A 24,421-nucleotide genomic window follows, 5' to 3' on the forward strand; every position below is an offset into this window, starting at 1 on the left:
TATACTTCAGTCCAGTACTTATCTACATTCCACCTCTGGTTATTAAACATCCCTTTTTAACCATTTTATGTCTTTTTTGGGACATTTTGTGCATCTTTTTGTGTAATTTGTATCTATTTGCAGCTGTTTTATCGTCTTTTTATGTATTTTATTGTCAGTTTTCAGGATCTTTTTATAGTATATTTCTCTTTGTAGTTGTTTCATGTCCCTGAATAGATATTTTTGCATATTTCTGGTAGTTTTGTGGGGTTTTTTCTTCTTCTTTCCATGTAATTATTGATTGTTTTCTGTCTCTGTCGAGTCTTTTTTTTTTAATGTCTAATCACTTTAAATTGATCATGTGTTTTATGTTAAATCTTGACTTGAACAGAAACTAATTAATAAATATTAAATATTAAATGATATAATGACAGACACACTGTGACATCATCATGACCTCACAGAAACATGTTTGTGTTGATTTCACTCAGATAAACAACAAACACGATGAGAATATTCTGATGGAGAAGAATATATCAGTTTATTATTTATTAGTTACAGTGATAATGTTCCATTGTTTGTGATGACAATAAATAATAATAATAATAATAAACAAATAAATACATGAAAAAAGCAAACAAACGGAAAGATTCTCTCCTTTTAATGTTTATGTATGTCCTCTTTTACAGCATGCTTATATAATATTGTCTTAGATTTACTCATCTATTTATCATTATTATTATTATTTATCAATCTATCTAAATATTTATTTATTTATTTATTTATTTATTTATTTTTACTTTACGGGGTGGGGATTCTGTTCTGAGTGTTCCTGTGTGTCTGTGTTCTATTGTGAAAAAAGCTTAATACACAAAGTTTAAAAAATAAAATGAATAAATAAATAAATGTAACCTGGACATGTTTACAAACAAACAAACAAACAAACAAATAACAAAGAAACTAAAGAAGCCTGAACAGTTCTGATCTGACACACTCACACACACACACACACACACACACACACTGTTGCACATTATAATCGTCTTATTATTTTATTTTCATGATATTAAAGCAGCAGTTTGAATATTATATATATTATTTATTTCCTGTTTCTGTTTCTCTTTATAATAATTAATATCTGCTGCATGTTTCTGTGATAAATATAAATATAAATAAATAATTCATTCTCATCTGAGCGACAGAAATAAATCTGACATTCACACAGAAAATCTGCTGAAAACTGGATAATAATAATAATAATAATTCATATTTCTGGACTCAGAGAACAGACGAGATGATGATGATCTGAGAATTAATCTCAGATTTTAATCTTTTATTTCTCTGAAAAATCCTGATTCAGTTTGATATTAATATATCTTCTTAAACTCTTTATTTAATGTGATTAGAAACACTTTATTTATATCTGTTAAGACACTATATAATAATAATAATCATAATAATCATAATAATAATAATCCCTGATAAACTTTAATATTACATAATAATAACGGATAATATTTACCTGCCGATGATATTATCATTAAATAACAAACAGCTGCTGAGATTTTAAAGAAAAACTTTTTCTGGGAATCAAACTGAAACATTTTATTGAATCTAATAAATATATAAAGGAATTATAAATCAGCTGATCATGTTTTCTGACAGTTTAATGTAAAATATTATAAAGTGTTTATGTTTAATTTCTCCTGAATCAGAACCAGAGATGAAGCTCCGGCTCCACCTGCTGACAGGAATCTGAATAATATCATAATATAATAATAAAATAAAAACTTTATAGATTTATGCAGAAACACAAGGACGCTTTACCACAGGCAGAATACTACTGGTACTACTGCAAATAATACTGCATCTAATACTACTGATACTGCAAATAATACTGCAAATAATACTACATCTTATACTACTGATACTGCAAATAATACTGCAAATAAAATTGCAACTAATACATCTAATACTACTGATACTACTGCAAATAATACTACTGATACAGCAAATAATACTACTGATACTACTGCAACTAATACATCCAATCCTACTGATACTGCAATTAATACAGCAAATAATTCTACTGATACTACTGCAACAAATACTGCAGCTAATACTGCAGCTAATACTACTGATGCTACTGCAACTTATACTACTGATACTGCAACTTATACTGCATCTAATACTACTGATACTACTGATACTGCAACTTATACTAATAATACTGCAACTTATACTGCATCTAATACTACTGATACAACTGCAACTTATACTGCATCTAATACTACTGATACTACTGATACTGCAACTTATACTACTGATACTGCAACTTACACTGCATCTAATACTACTGATACTACTGATACTGCAACTTATACTACTGATACTGCAACTTACACTGCATCTAATACTACTGATACTACTGATACTGCAACTTATACTACTGATACTGCAACTTATACTTCTGATGCTGCAACTTATAGTTCTGGTACTGCAACTTATACTGCATCTAATACTAGTAATACTGCAACTTAAACTACAGATACTGCAACTTATACTACTGATACTGCAACTTTCAACTAATACTACTGATACTACATCTAATACTGCATGTAATACTGCAACTAATACATCTAATACTACTGATACTACAACTAATATTTGCATCTATTACTACTGGTACTGCATGTGGTTCATCTGATACTACTGATTATTATTATTTATAATATTAATAATAATAATAATAATAATAATAATAATAATAATAATAATAATAATAATGGAGACCAGACAAAGACTACTTGTAAAAATAAAAGATTTATCATATTCAGACAAAAATAAAACAACGTTTTAGAATCTGAAACTGTCAGAAGATGTAAAACTGTATTTACTGTTTTTGTTATATGTTATATAACATATATATTTATATATATATATATATATATATATATATATATATACGTGTGTGTGTGTGTGTGTGTGTGTGTGTGTGTTTTATTTTATGTGTTTAAAGTGTTAATGTGTAACTTGTTGTTGGTTTTCTGGATGTTTGATTCTTGTGTTTGATAAAATCATAAAGATGTGAAGATAAAATGTAAAAATGATCCTAGAGCGCCACCTGCTGGTTCACCTGAAGACATGCTGCAGCTCCTCTCCTCTGATCACAACATACACAAACAAACAAACAAACAAACGGACAAAAAGAAAGACAAACAGTCAGCTGAGATACTTTAGAAAACTAACATAATTTTATTTAATTTTAATTAATGTTTTAATGTATTTTTTGTAATCTATTTTATTATAGTTACTTATTTTTTGTATTTAATTAAATGTATTAATTAAATACAAAAATTAATTTTATTGTATTACACTTCAATTAATTTGTCATATTTTATTAGATTTCATTTTGGTGTATTTTATTTAATTGTACTCAATTTATTTTATTCTACTCAATTTAATTGAGGATTTTTTAAATGATTAAATATATATATTATTAGAATTAATTCACTGTGTATTTACTTAATCCAATTTAGTTTTAAATCAAATTTCCTATATTTTGAATTTATTTGCTTGTACTGCATTTATTTTCATTTTATTTTGTTTGATTTTTTTTATCTTGCTTCAGTTTTTAAAACTTAAATTTAAATTATTGTTTTTTTGTGTCTCAACTTTTATTACATTTTCTTTCACGGCATTTATTGTTTTCCTTCTTTATTATTTAATTTGATTCTATATTATTATTTTACTTAATTTCAGAATATTTTCTCCCTTCATTTATTTATATATATTTTAAATCATAGTAATAATAGTTTTATTGGGTGTAATTCCCGGTGCGGCCTGTTGCTCCTCCGTGGCGGCAGAGCGCCAGTCAGTTTGTTTACTAACCGTCGAAGAAGAAGTTAGCTCGTCAGTTAGCCTGTTAGCTCCAGACGGTCCGAGCTCAGCTCAGCTCCGGTTTCTCACCTTTATCTCCGGTAAAAACAACATTTACCGCTACTCACCTGTCACCTTCTCACCTGTAAGAGGCTGCTGCGTGTGTGACGTCACAGCTCGGTGTTTAACTGAAGGTGAGTGATGACGTGTCTGTTAGCCGTTAGCCGCCAGCTAGTTAGCTGTGAGCTAACGCTGCTAGCTTCATTGTGAAAGTTGTTTATTTTATGTTTATAAAGATTATAAAGATGGTAAATAATATTTATTCTCTCTGAGGCTGCTGATATTTCTCTGATCAACACTTAGTTTTTAGTTAGGGTTTGTTTTTTGGTCATCTAACGTCTTTTTTAAAATTAATTTATTGTTTTTAAAAAAATAATTTTGTGTCTCAAGTTATTTAACGTCTTTTTAAAAATGTTTTTTTTGTCTTTTGTTATTTTGGGGGATTTTTCAATGACCAAAAATAGACACAAAATGAACAAAAAGACACAAAATTACAAAAAAAAGACGTTAAATGAAAAAAAAGACACTTTAATTTAAAAAACCTACTAAATTAACAAAAAAAGACATTGAATTACCAAAAAAAAAAAACCCAAATAACTAAAAAAAAGACACAAAATTATTAAAAAGGAGGTGCTAAAGAAGTTAAATGACAAAAAAGACACAAAATAACTAAAAAAAGACACAAAATTATTTAAAAAAGAGACGTCAAATGATCAAAAAAGACGTTAAATTACAAAAAAGACACGTAAGTACTCATCATATCACACAATGATTAAAATCACAATAATATGGTATCTTGACTCTAATATTAACTCATATTTAAGCAGGTAAGTCCCAACAAATTTTCCAGGATCTTACATTGTCAGATTTATTGTTATATTTTAAAGTTTTACCTATAGGAAAATTGTGTATTATTCTTGTTTTCTTCTGGTTGAACTCGATGGATTGATTTGTTTTCTTGTTTTTCGTTGTTTACTTTATGTGTGAAACAGTAAATGTATTTCTGTCTCAGTCTTCACTTCCAGTGCCATGATGAAGTATTTGCCTCCTCCCTGATTTCTTCTATTTTTGCACATTTGTCACTTTTTACTGTTTCAGATTTTCAAACAAGATAATATTTAATGTACAAACAACCTGAGTAAACACAAGAGAGTTTGAAAATGATTATTTATTAATGGAAAGGGCCGGCGTGAACAAGACGAGGCTGAAGCTTCGGATGTGGACCAACGTGTTCGATCTTCAGCTGCGTAGACCTATATGAGAATTCTTGGATGTTAAATGTTCAGATCTGTCATTCTCCCGGGAATATTCGTTTGATCATCGTTTGAGAATAACTGAGGAATGTTATCGTGCTGTTTTTGACCATAAGTGGTTCTGATATTGATGGATTCTTCTTCCGTAAAGTTTACCGTCTTGTTTCAGACCCCAGAGCCTGTTAGCCGAGTTCTCGTCTCATTAATACTTATCGGTGTAGAACACAACGTGATCGGTTGACTTAATCGCTAAAACTTGCTAAAACTTGCTAAAACTTGCCTAAACTTGCTAAAACTTGCTAAAACTCTGACCTTGTTTCAGAAAAAAATAAATTTTCTTTGTCTCTTCTCTTCTTTTTCATATAGTCCGTTAAAAACAGTTTATTATACTTACAGTCATGGGAAAAATGATTAGACCACCATTGTTTTCTTCAGTTTCTTTTTCATGTTAATGCCTGGTACAACTAAATGTACATTTGTTTGGACAAATATAATGATAACAACAAAAATAGCTGATAAGAGTTTATTTTAAGAGCTGATATCTAGACATTTGACATGGTTTTCTTGATAATAACCAAAATCATTACCAAGAAAACCATGGAAAATGGCTCATCAATTAAACTTTTATCAGCTATTTTTGTTTTTTATCATTATGTGTCTAAAAAAATGTACCTTTAGTTGTACCAGGCATTAAAATGAACAAGAAACTGAAGAAAACAATGGTGGTCTAATCATTTTTTCCATGACTGTATATTAGTACAAATTAACCGCACAAATAAGTTGTAAATCTTAAAGGCTCTGGGAGCAGTAACCACAGTTCTCCACATGAAGAAAACTTATAACGGCCGACCAAAACTCTACCTAGAGTACTTTGTTGTCCCATCCATGAAGTTGCGTGAAAAAAACACCCAGGAGAACATCTGATGAACTCCGAGTTATCGCCAGGGTTCATGAATGCACCATGAGAAAGATAGCGGGCAGAAACAGTATCAAGCCAAAGACCAAGACTGAGTTTCCCCTCAGTAAGTCTAACTCAAATAAGAATTGGACTGGATTTTACACATCTACCTTCTTATCCTTGAAGCTGCATCTTGTCCAACCGTAGACCTGTTGGACTGACGAGTCCCGACCTGTTACATCTGAAATAAAACCAACAGCGAGGTCCGCTCATCATCTGTGATCTGAAACTGAAGCACCAGAGGGAGTCTACCTCTGAAGCTCCAAAGAAACAAAAAGTTGGAGTGGCCTTGTCAAAGTCTGGACTTGAATCTACTTGAGAAGCCTTAGAAGAACCGTAAACTGGCAGTTAGTCCTTGAAAATCCTCCGATGTGACTGGAAAATGGCCGGCGGGCCAGAGTTCCTCCACATGGATGGAAACACCGAGCTCCACTAATCAAAGGAACAACTGGTTATTAAGTTTAGGGAGTGAAAACACGAATCTGATCATTTCAAGCTGCCTTTTGTGTTTACTCTGGTTGTCTTTGTACAATATAAACTTTATTTTGAATATCTGAAACAGTTCGGTGAAATGTAAGAGATCAGGCCTGGGGCAGATAGTTCCCTGTGCACTCAGAGACCTGATCAGCTCCCTCCTGTGTGTTCATGTTTTCAGCCTCTTACGATCAACCATCCCAACCTTTTACGTCTCTGTAAGTCATATTTTACATCTCCTGTCTTCCCTGACACCTTCTGTCTGCAGGAAACGCCCCGAGCGTTTCTCCTCCCATCATGTCTCACAACTACCCGTACAGATGCCCGCCGTCAGACTCCAATCCCAGACCTGATTCCGGACCTTACGGCTCCTCGGACCTCCATCGCACCTCGTCGGACTTTTACAGGCCGCCTCAGGAGTCCTTGTCCAAGCCCTCGTCCCAGCCCTCATCCTCTTCGTCGTCCTCTTCGTCCAGAGGAGCCCAGTGGTCGCAGGACGGCGCTCTCAGCATCCTGAACAGTTGCGGTCTGGAGCCCTCCGACCTCGCTCTGCTGGCCGAGCTGCCCGAAGACGTCCTCACCGTCGAGTCCCTGCCTCAAGTCCTCAAACAGATCAAAGGAAAGAGGGGCACCGTCAGATCTTTCCCTCCCAACGCTCCGGCTCATTCCTCCTCCCCTCCCACCTCGTACCCCCCCACCTCCCATTTGCCAGCTGCTGACCCCCCCGCCGGCCACTGGGATAATCCCCGCAACCAGCCACTCCACTTCCCGCCAGACCAGGTAACACCCCCTCCTCTCTTACCTGAGCTGTCCCGCTGGGATAATTCCAGGAAACACAGCTCTGTCGGAACAGAGCAGCCACCACCATCGTCCTCCAGCTACGTGGTGGACTTCCACCACAGACCAGGACCCTCCGCCGATTATGGCATGACCGTCAGAGACTCTGGTCCAGTGTCCTCTAAGGACTACAACCACAGACCAGCATCCTCTGACTACAGCCAGACAAGCAGCGATGCTGGTCCAGTTTCATTTCAGGACTACAACTATAAACCAGGACCCTCAGGCAGAGACGGCGGTCTGGTTTCCTATCCAGTCTACAACAACAGACCAGGACCCTCAGATTATGGTAAAATGGGCAGAGGTGCTGGTCCAGTGTCCACTCAGGACTACAACCATAGACCAGGACCCTCTGAATATGGTAAGACAGGTAGAGGTGCTGGTCCAGTGTCCTCTCAGGACTACAACTATAAACCAGGAGCCTCAGGTAGAGGTACTGGTCCAGGGTCCCCTCAGGACTACAACTATAAACCAGGAGCCTCAGGTAGAGGTACTGGTCCAGGGTCCTCTCAGGACTACAACCATAGACCAGGACCCTCTGATTATGGTAAGGCAGGTATAGGTGCTGGTCCAGTGTCCTCTCAGGACAGACCCTCTTGCAGCTCGGCAGGTAGAAACCAAGGAACTCGTCCTTCCCGTTTCTCTCAGCTGGCCGATCAAAGGTCTGCTCCTCCTCCTGAAGAGCGCCGTGAGACCTCCTCCACCTGGAGCAGCAGGCCCTCCGCCTCCATGCCCTCCAAGCAACAAGCCACGGACTTCCACGGCACCACCCCGTTGACGTTCCCGTACTCGTGCTCTCTGTGTGACATCACTGTGATGTCAGAGAAGGTAAGTACACCTGTCCTCCTCCTGTAACCCCTCTCTCTTCAGAGTCTGATTGGTTTGGGGGGGCGGGGTCAGCTGCTGCAGCTCTCAGGTAGAAACAGTCGAGTTTGACGGATTTTTTTATGCCTCTTTATTTATGTTCTTGTGTTTCAGGTGTGGATTAAACACATAAACGGGCCTCGTCATGCAGACGGACAGCTCGTCCTGCTGCAGCAGTAAGTTTCTCTCATGGTGCTGATCTTGTTATGTTTAACTGGTGTTTGTACAATCCATCAGAAGTGTTTCATCTCAAAAGTTACAACAACTTGTGCCAAGTTAGATAGATAGATAGAAGATAGAAAAATACAGCAACAAGCAATTGTGAAATGGTTATGAACCAGCAGCAGGCGAACACATTTAAATACTGAGGCCTTCATTATTTGGCGTTCAGTGCCTGTATGGCACAGCGAATAAAAGACCTCTTATATGTGTTCCGGCTCCATCGGGGTCCTGAGTTGACAGTTGAAAGCTTGTTCTTGTCCTTTACACTCAAGTTACCAAACCAAACAGTTATATCAAACTGTAGAATGCTTTCAATCAGTCCCCTATGAGCCATCTCAAGAATTTGTTGGCTTACACCAAAGCTTCTCAGCTTCCTGACTAAAAACAGTCGCTGGTTGGCTATCTTAATAATACTCACCGGATATTCATGAAAACTTAGAGTTTGATCTAAAATCGTGCCCAGGTACTTAAAATGCTCCACTACTTCAACAGGCTGGTTGTTAAGTACAACAGGAGCCATGTTACTGACACCCCTTGGTTTAGTTTGTAGAATTAGTTCTTTGGTTTTCACCACATTAATGTCCAGATTACTGGTCTGACACCAGTTCAGATTCGGCTCGGGTGATGTCTGCTGAATAAGCACAAGTCAAAGAAACTGATCAAGTCACATCGACACAAAACCCAAGAATATTGTCATCTCATCAGTCATGATCTTCATAAATGTGTGCATTTCATAGGCTATACACATGACCGTTAGGAACTTTTACAAACCCATTAGATTTATAAATGGCGGATAAATTCTCTCCTACTTTGGATTCATTTGGTTCTCACTTGCCGACTTTTAAATCTGGATCAGTGGTTCCTCACCACTAGCCCGACCCCAGCACTGATGTCATGATTATAATTCTGAATCGTGATAAGCTTTCAGTTAAAAAAAAAAAACTGAATGTGGTACATCCCAAAAAGTCTGGCAGCAATATCTCATCTGATAAATTAAATAAATGATCTTTTGATCTCTCTGATTGAAGACTCAAAGGTTACCAATGACAAGTCTTGAGTTTAGATCAAACAATTGTATTGTGATCGTTAAATTGAAAGTCTAATGGATCATAGATTGGGAGAATCGTGAGGAAGTCCCTGAAGTTCTTGGACTTTATTTCTTGATGATCTTTTGTTTTTGTCCATCTCCTCTGCAGCTTTCCTAACTGGGACTGTCGCCTGGACACAGTGGGCAGGTCAGTGTCCGACAACATGAACTGATGCTCTGTGCTCATGTATTTTTTATCAAACAGCGTTGATAAAATTTGTCCTTTTGTCATTAAAGTGCTGCTATCCAATCAGAGAAGAGGAAAGATGAAGGACAACCTGCCGTTCAGAACTCCTCCAGTAAAGACACTTATATACTATATTGTTTTCCATCAGTGTTCATTAAATGATCTTTCTTATTGCTGTGCTAATGGGATGTTTTTCTGTGTTGAACAGAGTCACAATCAAATCCAAAATCCAAGAAGAAGGTAAAGTCGCTTAAGCCATCAGACAACATTAAAGTTTAGTTTGTGTGCTTCTGTATGAACTCTCTGTGTTTCCTGTCAGACGCCAGACAGAAGTAAAGTGGTGTGTGTGAGGTTTCCGGCTCAGTCCGTGGACGAGGCGTATCTGAGGAAACTGACCGAACCGTTCGGAAAGGTCGTCAAGATCCTCATGTTTCCATCTTTGGTGAGTCCACGTCCTTCATCACACACAACAGAATCAGAGCAGTGAAGCAGAACAAACACGTTAATAACCAGTCTGCTGTCGAACCCTGCAGGCGTTTGTGGAGCTCGGCTCCATCGACCAGGCGAAGGACCTGGTGAAGTTCCACGCCAACTATCCTCCGACTGTGAACGGAGAGCAGATCGAGTTCCAGATCTCCAACACGTTCAATTTCCTGCAGGTAGATTTTCATCCAACCAGCACTGAACCAACACAATGGGCAGATTTGGTTATTTTGTCTTGATGAAAGCGTTTGTAACGTGATTAAGGAATGTTTGAAATCCCTGAATAAGGTTGTGTTGTTAGTTTGGCTGATTGCGATGAGAGATCCTTTAAATTAACTTTGGAGTTCCTCAAGGAAGCATTGTGAGCCCTTTTCTGTAATAATCTGTATAGCTGCTCCATCTGTGCGACATTATCACTTATTGTACGGTCAGATCCACCAATATGCAGACGATACACAACTGTATGTCTCTGTTCACCCCGACAACATCAGGTCATGGAACTGCTCAAAGTTTCACTGAATATTATGTCACGTAACTGCCGAGTGTTTCATGGCTTCACTCTGTTTTTACACCATCAGGTTACTGCTAACAGCTGATTGTTGGTCACATTTAAAATCACACATTTCCATCATTTGTCTTGTCTGTTTTAAGATCAGATTTGATTGATTGATTCAGTCAATGAGTGTCAGAGATCGAAAAAATCGATGATAATTTCCGTCTTTACAGTCAATTTTAGTAATTTTTTTCAAGACATCATGCCTTTCAAACCCACTGTCTGCTGTGGGGTTCAAAATGTTACATTAAGGACTCATTTTTGAAACATAAGAGATTTAATCTGACAGTGTTTTATCTTCAGCATCACATAAACACTTGGTATAAAACTCATCTTCTGTAGAGATGAACAGAGAGCACCTAGACACTGTTTATGGTCTTAATGTTTATTGTGAACTGAGACACAAGAAGCTAATAAAGTCTTTGTCCTCAGAGTTCTCGGGTGGTGAGCTTCATCCCGTCTCCATCAGGAGACGACGGCCGATCAGATCTGATCAGCATCGTCAAACGATTCGGCCCACCGCTCTACACTCTGTTCCTGCCGTCTAAGGTGAGAAATGTTTTACTGACGCATTGATCCAAACTCACTGTGAGAGTTGTTTACAGTCAGGAAGCTTCTTCACTCAGTCTTCCTGCAGTCTTTACATGTTTCCTTGTCTGTTCTTTTGGCTCACGTCTTTCGTCATCTTCAAATCCAAATCTTTTTTGGATTTCTCTTGAGACTAACTCAAACCAAAAACCATCTGTACGCATCTTCCCCTCTACTGAAACTTGATCTTCTTGGTTGCCTACCTCGGCTCTGCAACTGAAAAGTTCCTGAAACTGAAATACCTTCAACTTGTTTGTGTTTTTAGGCGTTTGTAGAGATGAAAAACACTCCTGATGCTCAGAAACTGGTGGAATATTATTCCTCCCGGACTATGAGGATCAACGACGACGTCATCAGCGTCTCCTTCTCTGGAGAATACAACAGCCTCATGTGAGTACAGAGGATCCTCCAGCCGACTCTGACCTGTAGATCATCGATCCGTTGTAACTCCGCTTCTCTCTGCAGGCGGGTCACTGCGGCTCAGAGGTACGAAGATGAGACGGGTTCAACCAAGAGGACGAGGAGCTCCAGTCCAGAGAAAGAAGGGAACAAGAAGAGGAGGAGCAGCAGAGACAGAGAGGACAAGAATGGAGAGAAGTCCAGCAGGGACGAGAGAACCAGAACCAGGTCCAGAGAACGGGGTTCCAAAGAGAAGAGCACCAGAACCAGGTCCAGGTCCAGAGAAAAGGGTTCTAAAGATAAGAGCACCAGAACCAGGTCCAGGTCCAGAGAAAAGGGTTCTAAAGAGAAGAGCACCAGAACCAGGTCAAGGTCCAGAGAAAAGGGTTCTAAAGAGAAGAGCACCAGAACCAGGTCCAGGTCCAGGTCCAGAGATGAATTTAAAGAGAATTCCAGCCGAGACAAGAGGTCCACATCCAGAGAAATGTCCTCTAAGAAGAAAAGCACTGGAACCAGGTCCAGGTCCAGGTCCAGAGAGAAACCCAGCGTGGTCCCAGTGAAAACTGAAACGGCTGGTAAGTAACTTTGATACTTACTTACTTAATTTAATAAATCGTTTCAGGTCCACAATTTAAAAAGAAAAAGTATTTGGATCAAAAGTAAAAGTCCTCATTATTCAGAAGGTTAATATCTGATAGATATCTGAGGTTTAATATCTGATAAATGTTATGAAGCTGTTTCTCATCACTATGACGCAAACAGAAACTCCGTACACCAGGTCTGCTCTGAATTATCATCATAGACTGTATAGATAATGGACGTAGTCACCGTGACGTCACCTGTAGGGTTCTGAAGAACGCAAATGAAACTTTGTGGGCGTTCGCCCAGTCGCCATCTTGGCAGGGCTGACTCCGCCCAACTCCCTGGATTGGCTAAGAGCTGGAGTGGAGGCGGGCTCATGCACTGAAACACGTCCACCTAGCAAGCTAGCTGAGGCTAAGTAGCTAGGCTAAGAAGCTAGGCTATATGCTACGCTGATGCTACATAACGTGCATACCCTTGCTGCCGGTTGCCGCCATCTTGATTATCTTAACCAAGGTAAGTTAAAACCAAAACTATACAACGAAACTTGAAATAATAACGACATGTCATTTAGACTGATGTTATATTACTCAATATATATGCTCCAAGGTTTTTTTTATTAAATTTCGTTATTTCATTGCAATCTGTTAAACTCAGTTAAACTACATATTGTCGGCGATTGCAGCAATTTGGCGGCGAATCAGCGTAATGTTATTTATTACTGATATTTTGAAGCAAATCAACCTGAATTTATGTTTTCAGATAACTTTGCTTACGAATCGTTTATTTGTATTTCACTTAGATTAATTTATAGGTTAACGTTAGTCAGCTAGCTAAGTTATATGTGATGTTACTGGTAGCCACAATGTTCTTGCCATAGGCTACACGTTGTATTGATGACGGCTTGCATAATGTTAGTCATAATTATATCGCAAGGATTTATTGCTGATTTTCAGTTTAGATGCGCCAGTGCATGACAGCTATGTGTTTCATTAAAGCTTAGAATCCCCCCACACCGCGATGCAAACAGTGCCTTATGGTTTTGACAGTGATAGAAGTTATTTATTCACGTCTACTGCTGTTGACAGCACTGTGTGTGATTATGTCATAATATGACTGTGGAGAAAGAAAGGTGTTACTTCTGTGTTTCTTACAACATGCATATTTCTTTCAGTACGTCAGTCGAAAGCAGTAATGGCAGAAAGAAAGACCTCCACCAAAGCTGCTCCACTCCGGATAAACCGTAAGTACCAGTTCTGTCTGATTCACTCCTGACAGTTGATATTACATTACCTGTTAACTAATATGAGAAACATGATCAGTTTAAAATGACTCTGCATTTTTATAAATTAAACCACACGAACAGTATTTTAAGATTAACTCTACCTTGAAAACATAAAAATGTTGTTTATGTAAGAAATAAAATATAAATATATAGAAAATATATATTGATTAACATCCATACAGTCTGTGATTAATATAACATAGTAATATCATAACCTATAATTTATAGATATTGTAATATGTTACCATTGGTGAAAAAATATTCAGATCCCTTACTTAAATAAAAGTACTAGTACTACACTGTGAAATTTCTCCACAAGTAAAAGTCCTGCATTCAAAACTTACTGAAAAGTACAAAAGTATCAAAATAGGGCTGCACGATTAAGGCCAAAATGATAATCACGATTATTTTTGATCAATATTGTAATCATGATTATTAACCACAATTATTCATCATGTTAGGGAAAACATCTGTATTTTTATTGCACTACTTTTAAACAAACAATAGGAACAGTTTTTAGTGTCTGGTGCTTGTTGTAAACAAACAGAGATCGCTAAGTGAACACCTCCTGCAGCAGCAGCACATACACACTGTACTGCTACAGAGCTAACTGTTAGCCTGTTAGCACATACACACTGTACTGCTACAGAGCTAACTGTTAGTCTGTTAGCACATACACACTGTACTGCTACAGAGCTTACTGTTAGCCTGTTAGCACATACACACTGTACTGCTACAGAGCTAACTGTTAGCCTGTTAGCAATTTGCAGACTGGACTCTAAGGGGTTAACGTCCCCGAGCCGCTTCGACCCCACGGCTTGTTAAGAAGAGTAAGAACGAGTCTCCAAAAGTCTCCAATAACACCAGAAAAAGTCTCTGGATTTGTTGCCAGTTGCTTTTTTTGAAAAAAAATCACTAAGGGGATCTGAAAAGTCGCTAAATATAGCAACAAAGTTGCTAAGTTGGCAACACTGCTTCGCCGGCTTTTACAAATGGCGCGTCAAGTATTACGTCACATCCTGCTTTGGTGGTTGGTGGACTTCTGGTGTAGAAAGTGCTTGATTAGATTTGCAGGAGAGACGCATTTTAAAATGGAAATATCACCGACCATCAGGTTAATGTAATCGTGGCGGCCAAAATCATGATCATGATTAAAATTTGATTAATTGTGCAGCCCTAACACAACCTTTGTTCCATCTAAAAGGTGAGACAATAGTACTGAGCCACCCTTTATAGGTAGCTTTATATTTTTCATGACCTGCAATTTATTACTGTTATTTATTTCTGTCCCACAGCCACCGTGTGGATTGTCGGGGACAGTTATGTCCAGCGTGGCGCCCAGAGAGCAGCAGAGACCTGTGGAAGCAGCCTCGGCCTACCTGACGTCTACGTTTGCTGGTTCGGCTCGGTTGGACTGCGTTGGAAAGACCTTCTCCCTTTCTTCTACAACACCCTCGGAGGAAGAGCAGCTCCTGAGTACCTGGTCATCCACTGTGGTGGTGACGACATGGGGGAGACCAGCAGCGTCCAACTGGTCAACATAATGAAGGAGGACTTGCTCCAGCTCCACCACCAGCACCCTGGGATGAAGATTATTTTCTCTTCTTTGACCCAAAGGCGCCGGTGGACGGCTGATGCAAAACCAGGACGGATTGACAAGGCCAGGAAGTTCATCAACAGTGTTATGGCTACATTTGTTGGTGGATTAAATGGTGCCGTGGTGGAGCACCCTGACATTAGACATGACAGTCCTGGGCTGTTTCTGGCAGATCAAGTTCATCTCACCCCGAGTGGGAATGACGGGTTTTTAGCAGCATTGGCCAACTGCCTGAAAGACAACATCCAGAGGCAGTGAACTGCTGACAGTTGGCAGTGTCACTGCTTTTGAATGTGGCCTTTTGGGACACATTTTAGGCATGAAAATAGCCCAGACTGTCATGGCTAATGTTGACATTTGTCAATAAGTAAAAAACCACAACAAATGTAGCCATAACATTGTTACCTGTTCTGCTGCTCTTCCTCCATCCCACCCTTTATCCCTTTAATCTACACACTGTATGGTCTGCTGCTCTCTGGGCCCATTTGTTATATGTATATATTGTTATGTTTGTTATATCGTGTATTAATAAATGTTTATATTTGCTCTCCAGTTCTCTTTACTGCTGACAGAAAATATGTCAATTGAAAAGGACAAGCAAATCATACAGTGCTATCCAATAACATACAATAACAAAACATTAAGAGGCTTCAACACAATTTAGTGTGCAGCTAAAAACATTTTTTTTCACAGTAGATACATATTTTACCAGCACATAACACCGTTCCCATTCTTATTACTCTCTCAAGACCTAAAATCTGATCAGTGTTAACATACAAATCCAGTCTTAATATTTACATTGAGAACTATGAACTATTGCATTATGTTAAAGGATAAGGTAACCACTTCTAATCAATATAGGAAACAGATTAATTACTTTTTTATATTATATATGACAATCACAAGAATCATTCCCAGTACACAAGTAACAGTTTAACAAATTTAAGTCTTCCATTCTTGAAAATACATTTTAAGGGTTACACATTTACAAGTTGGGTTTTTATGGTTTAAGTACACTTATATGTGCAATAGTTGTAATTATAATTCTGAGGATATAATTTATGGATTACAACCCAGTGTCATAATTTGGCAAAAACATAATTTGTTGATGTACTGATGGTGATGACGTACCAAAGGCAAAGTTGAGAGGGCAGAGAGGGTGCGTTTATATTTTCCTATATTTTCTGTTTATCGTATCCTCTCTCCCCTGTTCTTTACCATGACACACACATAATAGATGGTTAATTAGCAGTCTTACCTGTGTTTAATTTGCCATATGTGTAATCCAAAAAAACACCACATATTTTAAAGATTTGAGGCTTGAAAGTATTTTTTTGATAGTAAAGGGGGGCCCAGTAGAAAAACTTTGGGAACCACTGCCATAGGATTACTTTGGGGGGAATTTTTGCCGAATAATGTGAAAACCATTTGTCGAAACCCTTAGAAAAATCATAGCACACTTGTCATGGCCGAGCCGGTCGATTTGATACGTTTTTTGGCTTTGGCAAGCACACTCAATAAGCCCGGTGAATAACATATAGCGTGATTTGGCAAGCACACTCAGTAAGCTTGGTGAATAACATATAGCGTACTTTGGCAAGCACACTCAATACGATTGGTGAATAACATATATCGTGCTTTGGCAAGCACACTCAATAACACCTTTATTTCTATAGATTACAAGTTGTTTTAAAGATAGAAAATGGATGAAATGAAAGTCTTTTCTCTATAACTGATTGTGTTTTTCTCTCCACAGACTCTGAGTCCAGGACTGATCCGGATCCACTTCCTGTCCCTGAGTCCAAACCTGAAGCTGAAGAGAAAGAAGAGACAGACGAGGAGGACGAGTGAGTTTCTCCTGTTTTTAATATCAGTCGGCTGCTTTTAGTTTGTGTTAAAGATTGAAACGTGTGAATATTATCTGCTGCAGCTCGAGCGACATCGAGGGGATGGAGGTGATCGGAGAGGACGGAGAGAGTCTGGAGGATGAGGAGGAGGAAGAGGAAGAGCAGGAGGAAGAGCAGGATGAAGAGCAGGAGGAGAAGCAGGAGGAGGAGCAGAAGGAGAAGCAGGAGGAGGAGGTTGGCTGTCCTGCAGAGACAGACTCACCTAAAGAAGGTAGGAATAAAAACTGAGCAGTTTGTGGAAATGAAGAAGTGGAAACCGATCCTAAAGAAACTGTTCTTTGTTTCAGATAAACAGGAGGAGGAGGAAGAGGAAGAGGAGGAGAAAGAAGGAGAGGAGGAGTCCAACAGAGAGGAGGACGAGGTGGAGACACGCTTCTTTCAAACATAAAACACACAATATCCAACACTGAATTAACACAATGGGCAGATTTGGTTATTTTGTCTTGATGGAAGCGTTTGTAACATAATTAATCTAAGGAACGTTTGAAATCCACGAAGAAGGTTCTGTTGTTAGTTTTGGCTGATTGGGATCAGAGATTACGGTGTCCCAGAGAGCTCACAGCGCTGCAATTTAAGAAAACACATGCAAATAAGCAAAACACAAGCAAATTGAGAAAACATCTTCATCAATTTGACACAACACAAGGGCAGCATTTACAAGACCACAAACAGAAGTGTTTCCAGAGGACACTTAAAAGAGTGATGCACACATCTGGACACGCTTGATATTATCATGTTATTTCAAGATAATTATAATTTCTAGTTATAATGTTAGCGGCCGATCATAGCATGCTAACGTTAGCCGGTGATTGATAGCGGGCTAGCATGACCAACACCAACTCGGTGCCGTTGAGAGAGACCAACATGTTTATGTATCATTCATTTATTTGATTTGTTTAACTGCAATGTGATTGATACAGGCTAGAGGGCTAACACTAGCAGGCTAACACTATATATCACATTATAAAATTAAGAAATAATTATCATGAGATAACGTGATCATTTAATGTCATAACGTGAAATTATCGTAATCTTGAAATAACGTGATAATATCACAAGCGTGTCCAGATGTGTGCGTCACTTTTAAGTGTCCTCTGGAAACACTTCTGTTGTGTTGTAGTCTTTGCAGCGTTTTCTAAATGCTTCGCTTGTGTTGTTAAATTGATGAGGATGTTTTCACAATTTGCTTATGTTTTGTGTATTTGCATGTGTTTTCTTAAGTTGCAGCGCTTTGAGCTCTCAGGGCCACCGTAAGATATACTTTAAATTAACTTTGGAGTTCCTCAAGGAAACATCGTGGGCCCTTTTTATATTCCTCATAGCTGCTCCATTAGTACATGTGCGGTCAAATCCACCAATATGCAGACGATACACAACTGTATGTCTCTGTTCACCCCGACAACATCAGGTGATGGAACTGCTCCGAGTTTCACTGAATATGTTGTCACTTAACTGCAGAGTCATTCATGGCTTCACTCTGTTTTTACATCATCAGGTTACTGTTGTAACTGTGTTATGGGCTGTTGGTACCAGATGATTAAAGTGGTAAAATTATTATATTGGTATATATTTAGTTTCTGCTGAGGTCTAAAAATGGTACATCAGCATTAAATAAATAATGGTTGGAGAGCCGCACTGGAACCAGAACCTTCTTCTGTCCAAACACCAAGAACTGGGTCCTGATTAGGACTGGCTGTGAACGGACCTCTGGCTGTCCTGGTCCAGAAGGTTGAAGTTCACCTAAAGACTCACATGGCAAAGTTCGATAGGCATCACCAACTGATTCATCAGCCCAAACCTCTAATAAAACTAAAGCTTAGACTGACTTCAGATCCTGGTCTCACCGGTCCCTGTCCTGTGTGTCTCCAGGAGGAACCAGACTTCCCAGTGGACCTGGAGAACTGCATCACTCTGGATGAAGTGAAAGAAAACTCTGATGATGATGAGTCTGATTACCAAGGTAAACCCAGACTCAAGGGAAAGTCCTAAAATCCTGCTGCAGTCCTAATGAAATATGATATTTAATCCTTTTTTAATGTGGTTTTAATTCCTGTTTGTTGTGTTTGTTGCAGTTGAAGAAGTCAAAGACCGACGCAAAGTAAGGAGGGAACATTAACGTTAATAAACCTGCTGCTGCTCGGACATGTTGTTGATGTTGTTGTTTGTTGTTTACAGTCTCAGTCCGGTCGAGTGGTTTTGTTCAAAAACATCCCGCCGTACCCCTGGCCCGACAGCGACTTCCTCAAGCTGGTCAAAGATTTCGGGACGGCGGTCTACTACTACAGAGTCCCCGACCGCCAGTTTGTAAGAAACAATTCTTCGTCTTCTCCTGCGACTGTCGTTTGTTGAGGAAAACATAGAGAAATGATGGGTTTGTTTTGACCCGTCGGTGACTCGGACGTTCTCCATTTGATGACGTCTCTCGATGTTTGTGTGTTTTAGGGTTTCATCGAGATGTCGACGTCCTCCGAGGCTCAGCGAGTGGTTGACGAGCTGCCCAGCAGGCGTCTGAAGATCAGAGGGGAGAAGCCCTGCGCCTACATCTCCAGCCGCTACCACAGGATGAGCGAAGGGTCAGAATCCACAAACACAACCAACCCCAGTCCCTCTTTCTACAATAATACCGCCAAACTCAAGTGTCATTGATGTTTTCTCCCCCTAGTCTTCACAGATGGCCGGTTCCAGCGTCCGACGAAGACAAGAAGAAGACGAGTGAGAGCAGGAGGAGCGAGAGACGCAAGAGGGACGAGTCTGAGGGGAGGAAGGAGTCCTCGAAGAAGACTCCAGAGAAAGAGTCAACATCTAGAAAGAGTCAGGACAAAAACTCTTCCAAGAGGACTCCAGAGAAAGACGAGTCCGAGTCAGAAAACAGATACAAGAAGTCTTCAGAAAAGGATCCCGAGAAGACGCCATCAGCAAAAAAGACTCCAGAAAAAGAGTCGGTTGTCGAAGAAGTGTCAGAGACATCCAGAACAACTCCAGAGACAGAGACAGAGACAGAAATGACTAAAGACAAGAACTCACCTGAAGACTCTGCTGCAGAAATGAGTAAAGGAAAAGAGTCTTCATCGAAAATTAGTCCGGAGAAGAAGATGTTGAAAAGAAAACGAAGTCAAGAGGAAGACTTGGCGCCTGAGAAGAAAGACAAGAAGACGAGTGAAGAGACTCCAGAGACAGACGAGTCTAAAGACAAAGAGACTCCAGAGACAGACGAGTCTAAAGACAAAGAGACTCCAGAGACAGACGAGTCTAGAGACAAAGAGACTCTAGAGACAGACAAGTCTAAAGACAAAAAGAGTTCAGAGTCAGACAAGTCTAGAGACAAAGAGGCTCCAGAGACAAATGAGTCTAAAGACAAAGAGACTTCAAAGGAGGACGAGTCTAAAGACAAAGAGACTCCAGAGACAGTCAAGTCTAAAATCAAAGAGACTCTAGAGAGAGACAAGTCTAAAGACAAAAAGAGTTCAGAGACAGACAAGTCTAAAGACAAAGAGACTCCAGAGACAAATGAGTCTAAAGACAAAAAGACCTTAGAGAAAGACAAGTCTGGAGACAAAAAGACTCCAAAGATGGACAAGTCTAAAGACAAAGAGGCTCCAGAGACAGACGGGTCTAAAGACAAAAAGACTTCAAAGAAGGACATGTCTAAAAACAAAGACACTTTAGAGACAGACAAGTCTAAAGATGAAGAGACTCCAGAGACAGATGAGTCTAAAGACAAAAAGACTTCAGAGACGGACAAGTCAAAAGACAAAAAGTCTCCAGAGACAGACAAGTCTAAAGACAAAAAGACTTCAAAGAAGGACATGTCTAAAAACAAAGACACTTTAGAGACAGACAAGTCTAAAGACAAAGAGACTCCAGAGACAGAGCGTGGAGACGTTGTCCAGGTGAAGGAGGAGACAGCTGTACCAGGACTGGAGGACTCGGAGAGTCCGGTCTCTGCTGGAGATCCTACCGGAGTAAAAACTGAGCAGGTAAGACTGGAGCAGCTGAGTGAAACCAAACGTAGTGAGACATGAAGGTGGTTACCACGGAGAGCTGCACGTCCTCTGGATGCTCCAGGTCTCTAGTTGGTGGTTGTAAAGTTTCATGAGGCTGATTATCCTAGAGGTCACAGCAGCTCATTTTATAGACTGAATACTCCTCAATGGACTAAACTAGGTTACTGGTGCTTCAGATTAACTCTAACAACTGACTAATGACTCGTCCTGTTTGTAGATGGATGCTGCTGCAGAGCTGCAGGACTCTGGACCTGCAGGGGGCGCTGCAGAGCTGAGGACACCCAGCAGACCCGTCGGTAAGAAAACACTTTGTATTGTGCTCAATCTGAACTGTGACATTTATCATAAAGAAATGTTCAGCAAACTGACATTCTGAGTGAAAAAAATTACATTTTTGGCGAAAAATTCACGACATATTATCAAAAATGGTTTAAAATGCCTAAAGTTTCTTAAAATGCGTCAACTGTTGATACATATTAGAGCATAATATGGCCCGAAATGACAGAAGAACACCATATTATGGAATGTCCAAAAACTGGAAAAAAATCATACTGTAGCATGTCGATTTTTTTCAAAAATGGTTAAATTTTAAAATGCCTAAAAATGTTTAAAATGATTCAATTATAGTCTGATGACATATGTACTAGTATAATCAGTCATAAAATAGCTAAATAACACCATATTATGGGATGTCCAAAAATGACCCCGTCCAAAAAAAAGTCACACTATAGCATGTCGATTTTTGTCGAAAATGGTGAAATTTTGAAATGCCTACAAATGTTAAAAATTGGTCAATTATAGTCTGTTGATACATATTAGAGCATAATATGGTCAGAAATTACATAAAAACACCATATTATGGGATGTCCAAAAATGGCACCCTCCAAAAAAAGTCATACTATAGCATGTCGTTTTTTGTCGAAAATGGTCAAATTTAAAAATCTCCAAAAATGCTTAAAATGGGTCAATTATACTTTTTTGACACAAGTCGTAGTATAGTTTGTCTAAAAAAAAAAAACGAAAAAATACCATAATGGGATGTCCAAAAACTGACAAAAAGTCTTCATGCTTCAAATGGCAAAAATTATAGTGTGTTGATACATGTGGTAGTATAGTTCGTCCCAAAATAGCAAAAAAACACCATATTATGGGACATCCAAAATCTGAAAAAAAGTCATACTATAACATGTCAATTTTTGTCGAAAATTTTGAAATTTTGAAATGCCTACAAATGTTAATGTCTGTTGATACATATTAGAGCATAATATGGTCAGAAATGACATAAAAACACCATATTATGGGATGTCCAAAAATGGCACCCTCCCACAAAAAGTCATACTATAGCATGTCGATTTTTGTCAAAAATGGTCAAATTTTAAAATGTTTAAAATGGGTCAGTTATGGTCTTTTGATACATATTAGTTGTATATTTTGTCCATAAATGACAGAAAAACACCATATTATGGGATATCCAAATATTGGACAAAAAAATAAGTCATACTGTAGCATGAAATTAATAGTGAAAAATAAAAGTAATTTCCCGTTCTGTCACACTGTGTAATAATATTCTGTTATTCCTGATTGGCTGAGCAGCCGTGGTGCGTTCACTGTCTCCTCACCGTGGACTTTTCTGTCCTCAGGTACGGAGTTCGTCCGTCCGGTCGTCGGTTACTTCTGTAACTTGTGTCAGCTGATCTACGCCGACGAGGACGAAGCCAAAGAGCAGCACTGCAGCAGCCTGACGCACTACGCCAAGTACCAGGTCAGAGAACCTTTATTATACACCTAGTACCAGGTCAGAGAACCTTATTATACACCTAGTATCAGGTCAGAGAACCTTTATTATACACCTAGTACCAGGTCAGAGAACCTTTATTATACACCTAGTACCAGGTCAGAGAACCTTTATTCTACACCTAGTACCAGGTCAGAGAACCTTTATTATACACCTAGTACCAGGTCAGAGAACCTTTATTATACGCCAAGTACCAGGTCAGAGAACCTTTATTATACACCTAGTACCAGGTCAGAGAACCTTTATTATACACCTAGTACCAGGTCAGAGAACCTTTATTATACGCCAAGTACCAGGTCAGAGAACCTTTATTATACACCTAGTACCAGGTCAGAGAACCTTTATTATACACCTAGTACCAGGTCAGAGAACCTTTATTATACACCTAGTACCAGGTCAGAGAACCTTTATTATACACCTAGTACCAGGTCAGAGAACCTTTATTATACGCCAAGTACCAGGTCAGAGAACCTTTATTATACACCAAGTACCAGGTCAGAGAACCTTTATTATACGCCAAGTACCAGGTCAGAGAACCTTTATTATACGCCAAGTACCAGGTCAGAGAACCTTTATTATACGCCAAGTACCAGGTCAGAGAACCTTTATTATACGCCAAGTACCAGGTCAGAGAACCTTTATTATACGCCAAGTACCAGGTCAGAGAACCTTTATTATACGCCAAGTACCAGGTCAGAGAACCTTTATTATACGCCAAGTACCAGGTCAGAGAACCTTTATTATACGCCAAGTACCAGGTCAGAGAACCTTTATTATACGCCTAGTACCAGGTCAGAGAACCTTTATTATACACCTAGTACCCGGTCAGAGAACCTTTATTATACACCTAGTACCAGGTCAGAGAACCTTTATTATACACCTAGTACCAGGTCAGAGAACCTTTATTATACACCTAGTACCAGGTCAGAGAACCTTTATTATACACCTAGTACCAGGTCAGAGAACCTTTATTATACACCTAGTACCAGGTCAGAGAACCTTTATTATACACCTAGTACCAGGTCAGAGAACCTTTATTCTACACCTAGTACCAGGTCAGAGAACCTTTATTATACACCTAGTACCAGGTCAGAGAACCTTTATTCTACACCTAGTACCAGGTCAGAGAACCTTTATTCAGGGTTTAATGTTTGAATCTTTCCTGCTGATTATGACTACAAAAACGTTGTTTCTCAGGAGAAGACGGGCAAAGATCCGTGGACGAGCTGAACCAACGAACTCTGATCCACTGATCACTTCCTGTGACCTTATAAGGAACGAAACATCAAAGAGAAGGAATCGTCTGTTTTTATTTAGTTTATTTGTTGATGTTTAAATATGTGACTGTAAGAAAATGTACATTACATTAAAGCTGCTGCTTCTTTCTTCATGTTTTCTTTATTAAACTGATTTTTAATAAAAGTCAGA

At 39.0% G+C, this 24,421-nt stretch overlaps 1 protein-coding gene across 1 annotated transcript; it reads left to right on the top strand.

The window, feature by feature from the left end:
* Positions 1 to 3,896: 3,896 nt before the first annotated feature.
* On the top strand, positions 3,897 to 24,378 carry LOC131981856 (uncharacterized). The gene is made up of 22 exons (XM_059346354.1): positions 3,897 to 4,052; positions 6,872 to 8,268; positions 8,419 to 8,480; positions 9,723 to 9,761; positions 9,851 to 9,912; positions 10,009 to 10,040; positions 10,120 to 10,242; positions 10,334 to 10,459; positions 11,269 to 11,385; positions 11,690 to 11,814; positions 11,890 to 12,398; positions 17,044 to 17,134; positions 17,218 to 17,405; positions 17,482 to 17,555; positions 19,064 to 19,154; positions 19,267 to 19,292; positions 19,370 to 19,498; positions 19,637 to 19,767; positions 19,857 to 21,171; positions 21,416 to 21,494; positions 22,839 to 22,960; positions 24,191 to 24,378. Exons 2-22 carry the CDS (start codon positions 6,901 to 6,903, stop codon positions 24,221 to 24,223), a joined length of 4,842 nt encoding a protein of 1,613 aa, XP_059202337.1. The 5' UTR covers positions 3,897 to 4,052; positions 6,872 to 6,900; the 3' UTR covers positions 24,224 to 24,378.
* The last annotated feature ends 43 nt before the right edge of the window (positions 24,379 to 24,421 follow it).

Source organism: Centropristis striata, chromosome 12 (assembly GCF_030273125.1).
Source record: "Centropristis striata isolate RG_2023a ecotype Rhode Island chromosome 12, C.striata_1.0, whole genome shotgun sequence".
Classification (NCBI taxonomy): domain Eukaryota; kingdom Metazoa; phylum Chordata; class Actinopteri; order Perciformes; family Serranidae; genus Centropristis; species Centropristis striata.

Coding starts and splice junctions, on each gene's coding strand:
- LOC131981856 (XM_059346354.1), top strand. CDS start 6,901: ATGTCTCACAACTACCCGTACAGATGCCCGCCGTCAGACTCCAATCCC. Junction 9,762..9,850: donor CGCCTGGACACAGTGGGCAG/GTCAGTGTCCGA, acceptor TTGTCATTAAAG/TGCTGCTATCCAATCAGAGA. Junction 10,243..10,333: donor TCCTCATGTTTCCATCTTTG/GTGAGTCCACGT, acceptor CGAACCCTGCAG/GCGTTTGTGGAGCTCGGCTC.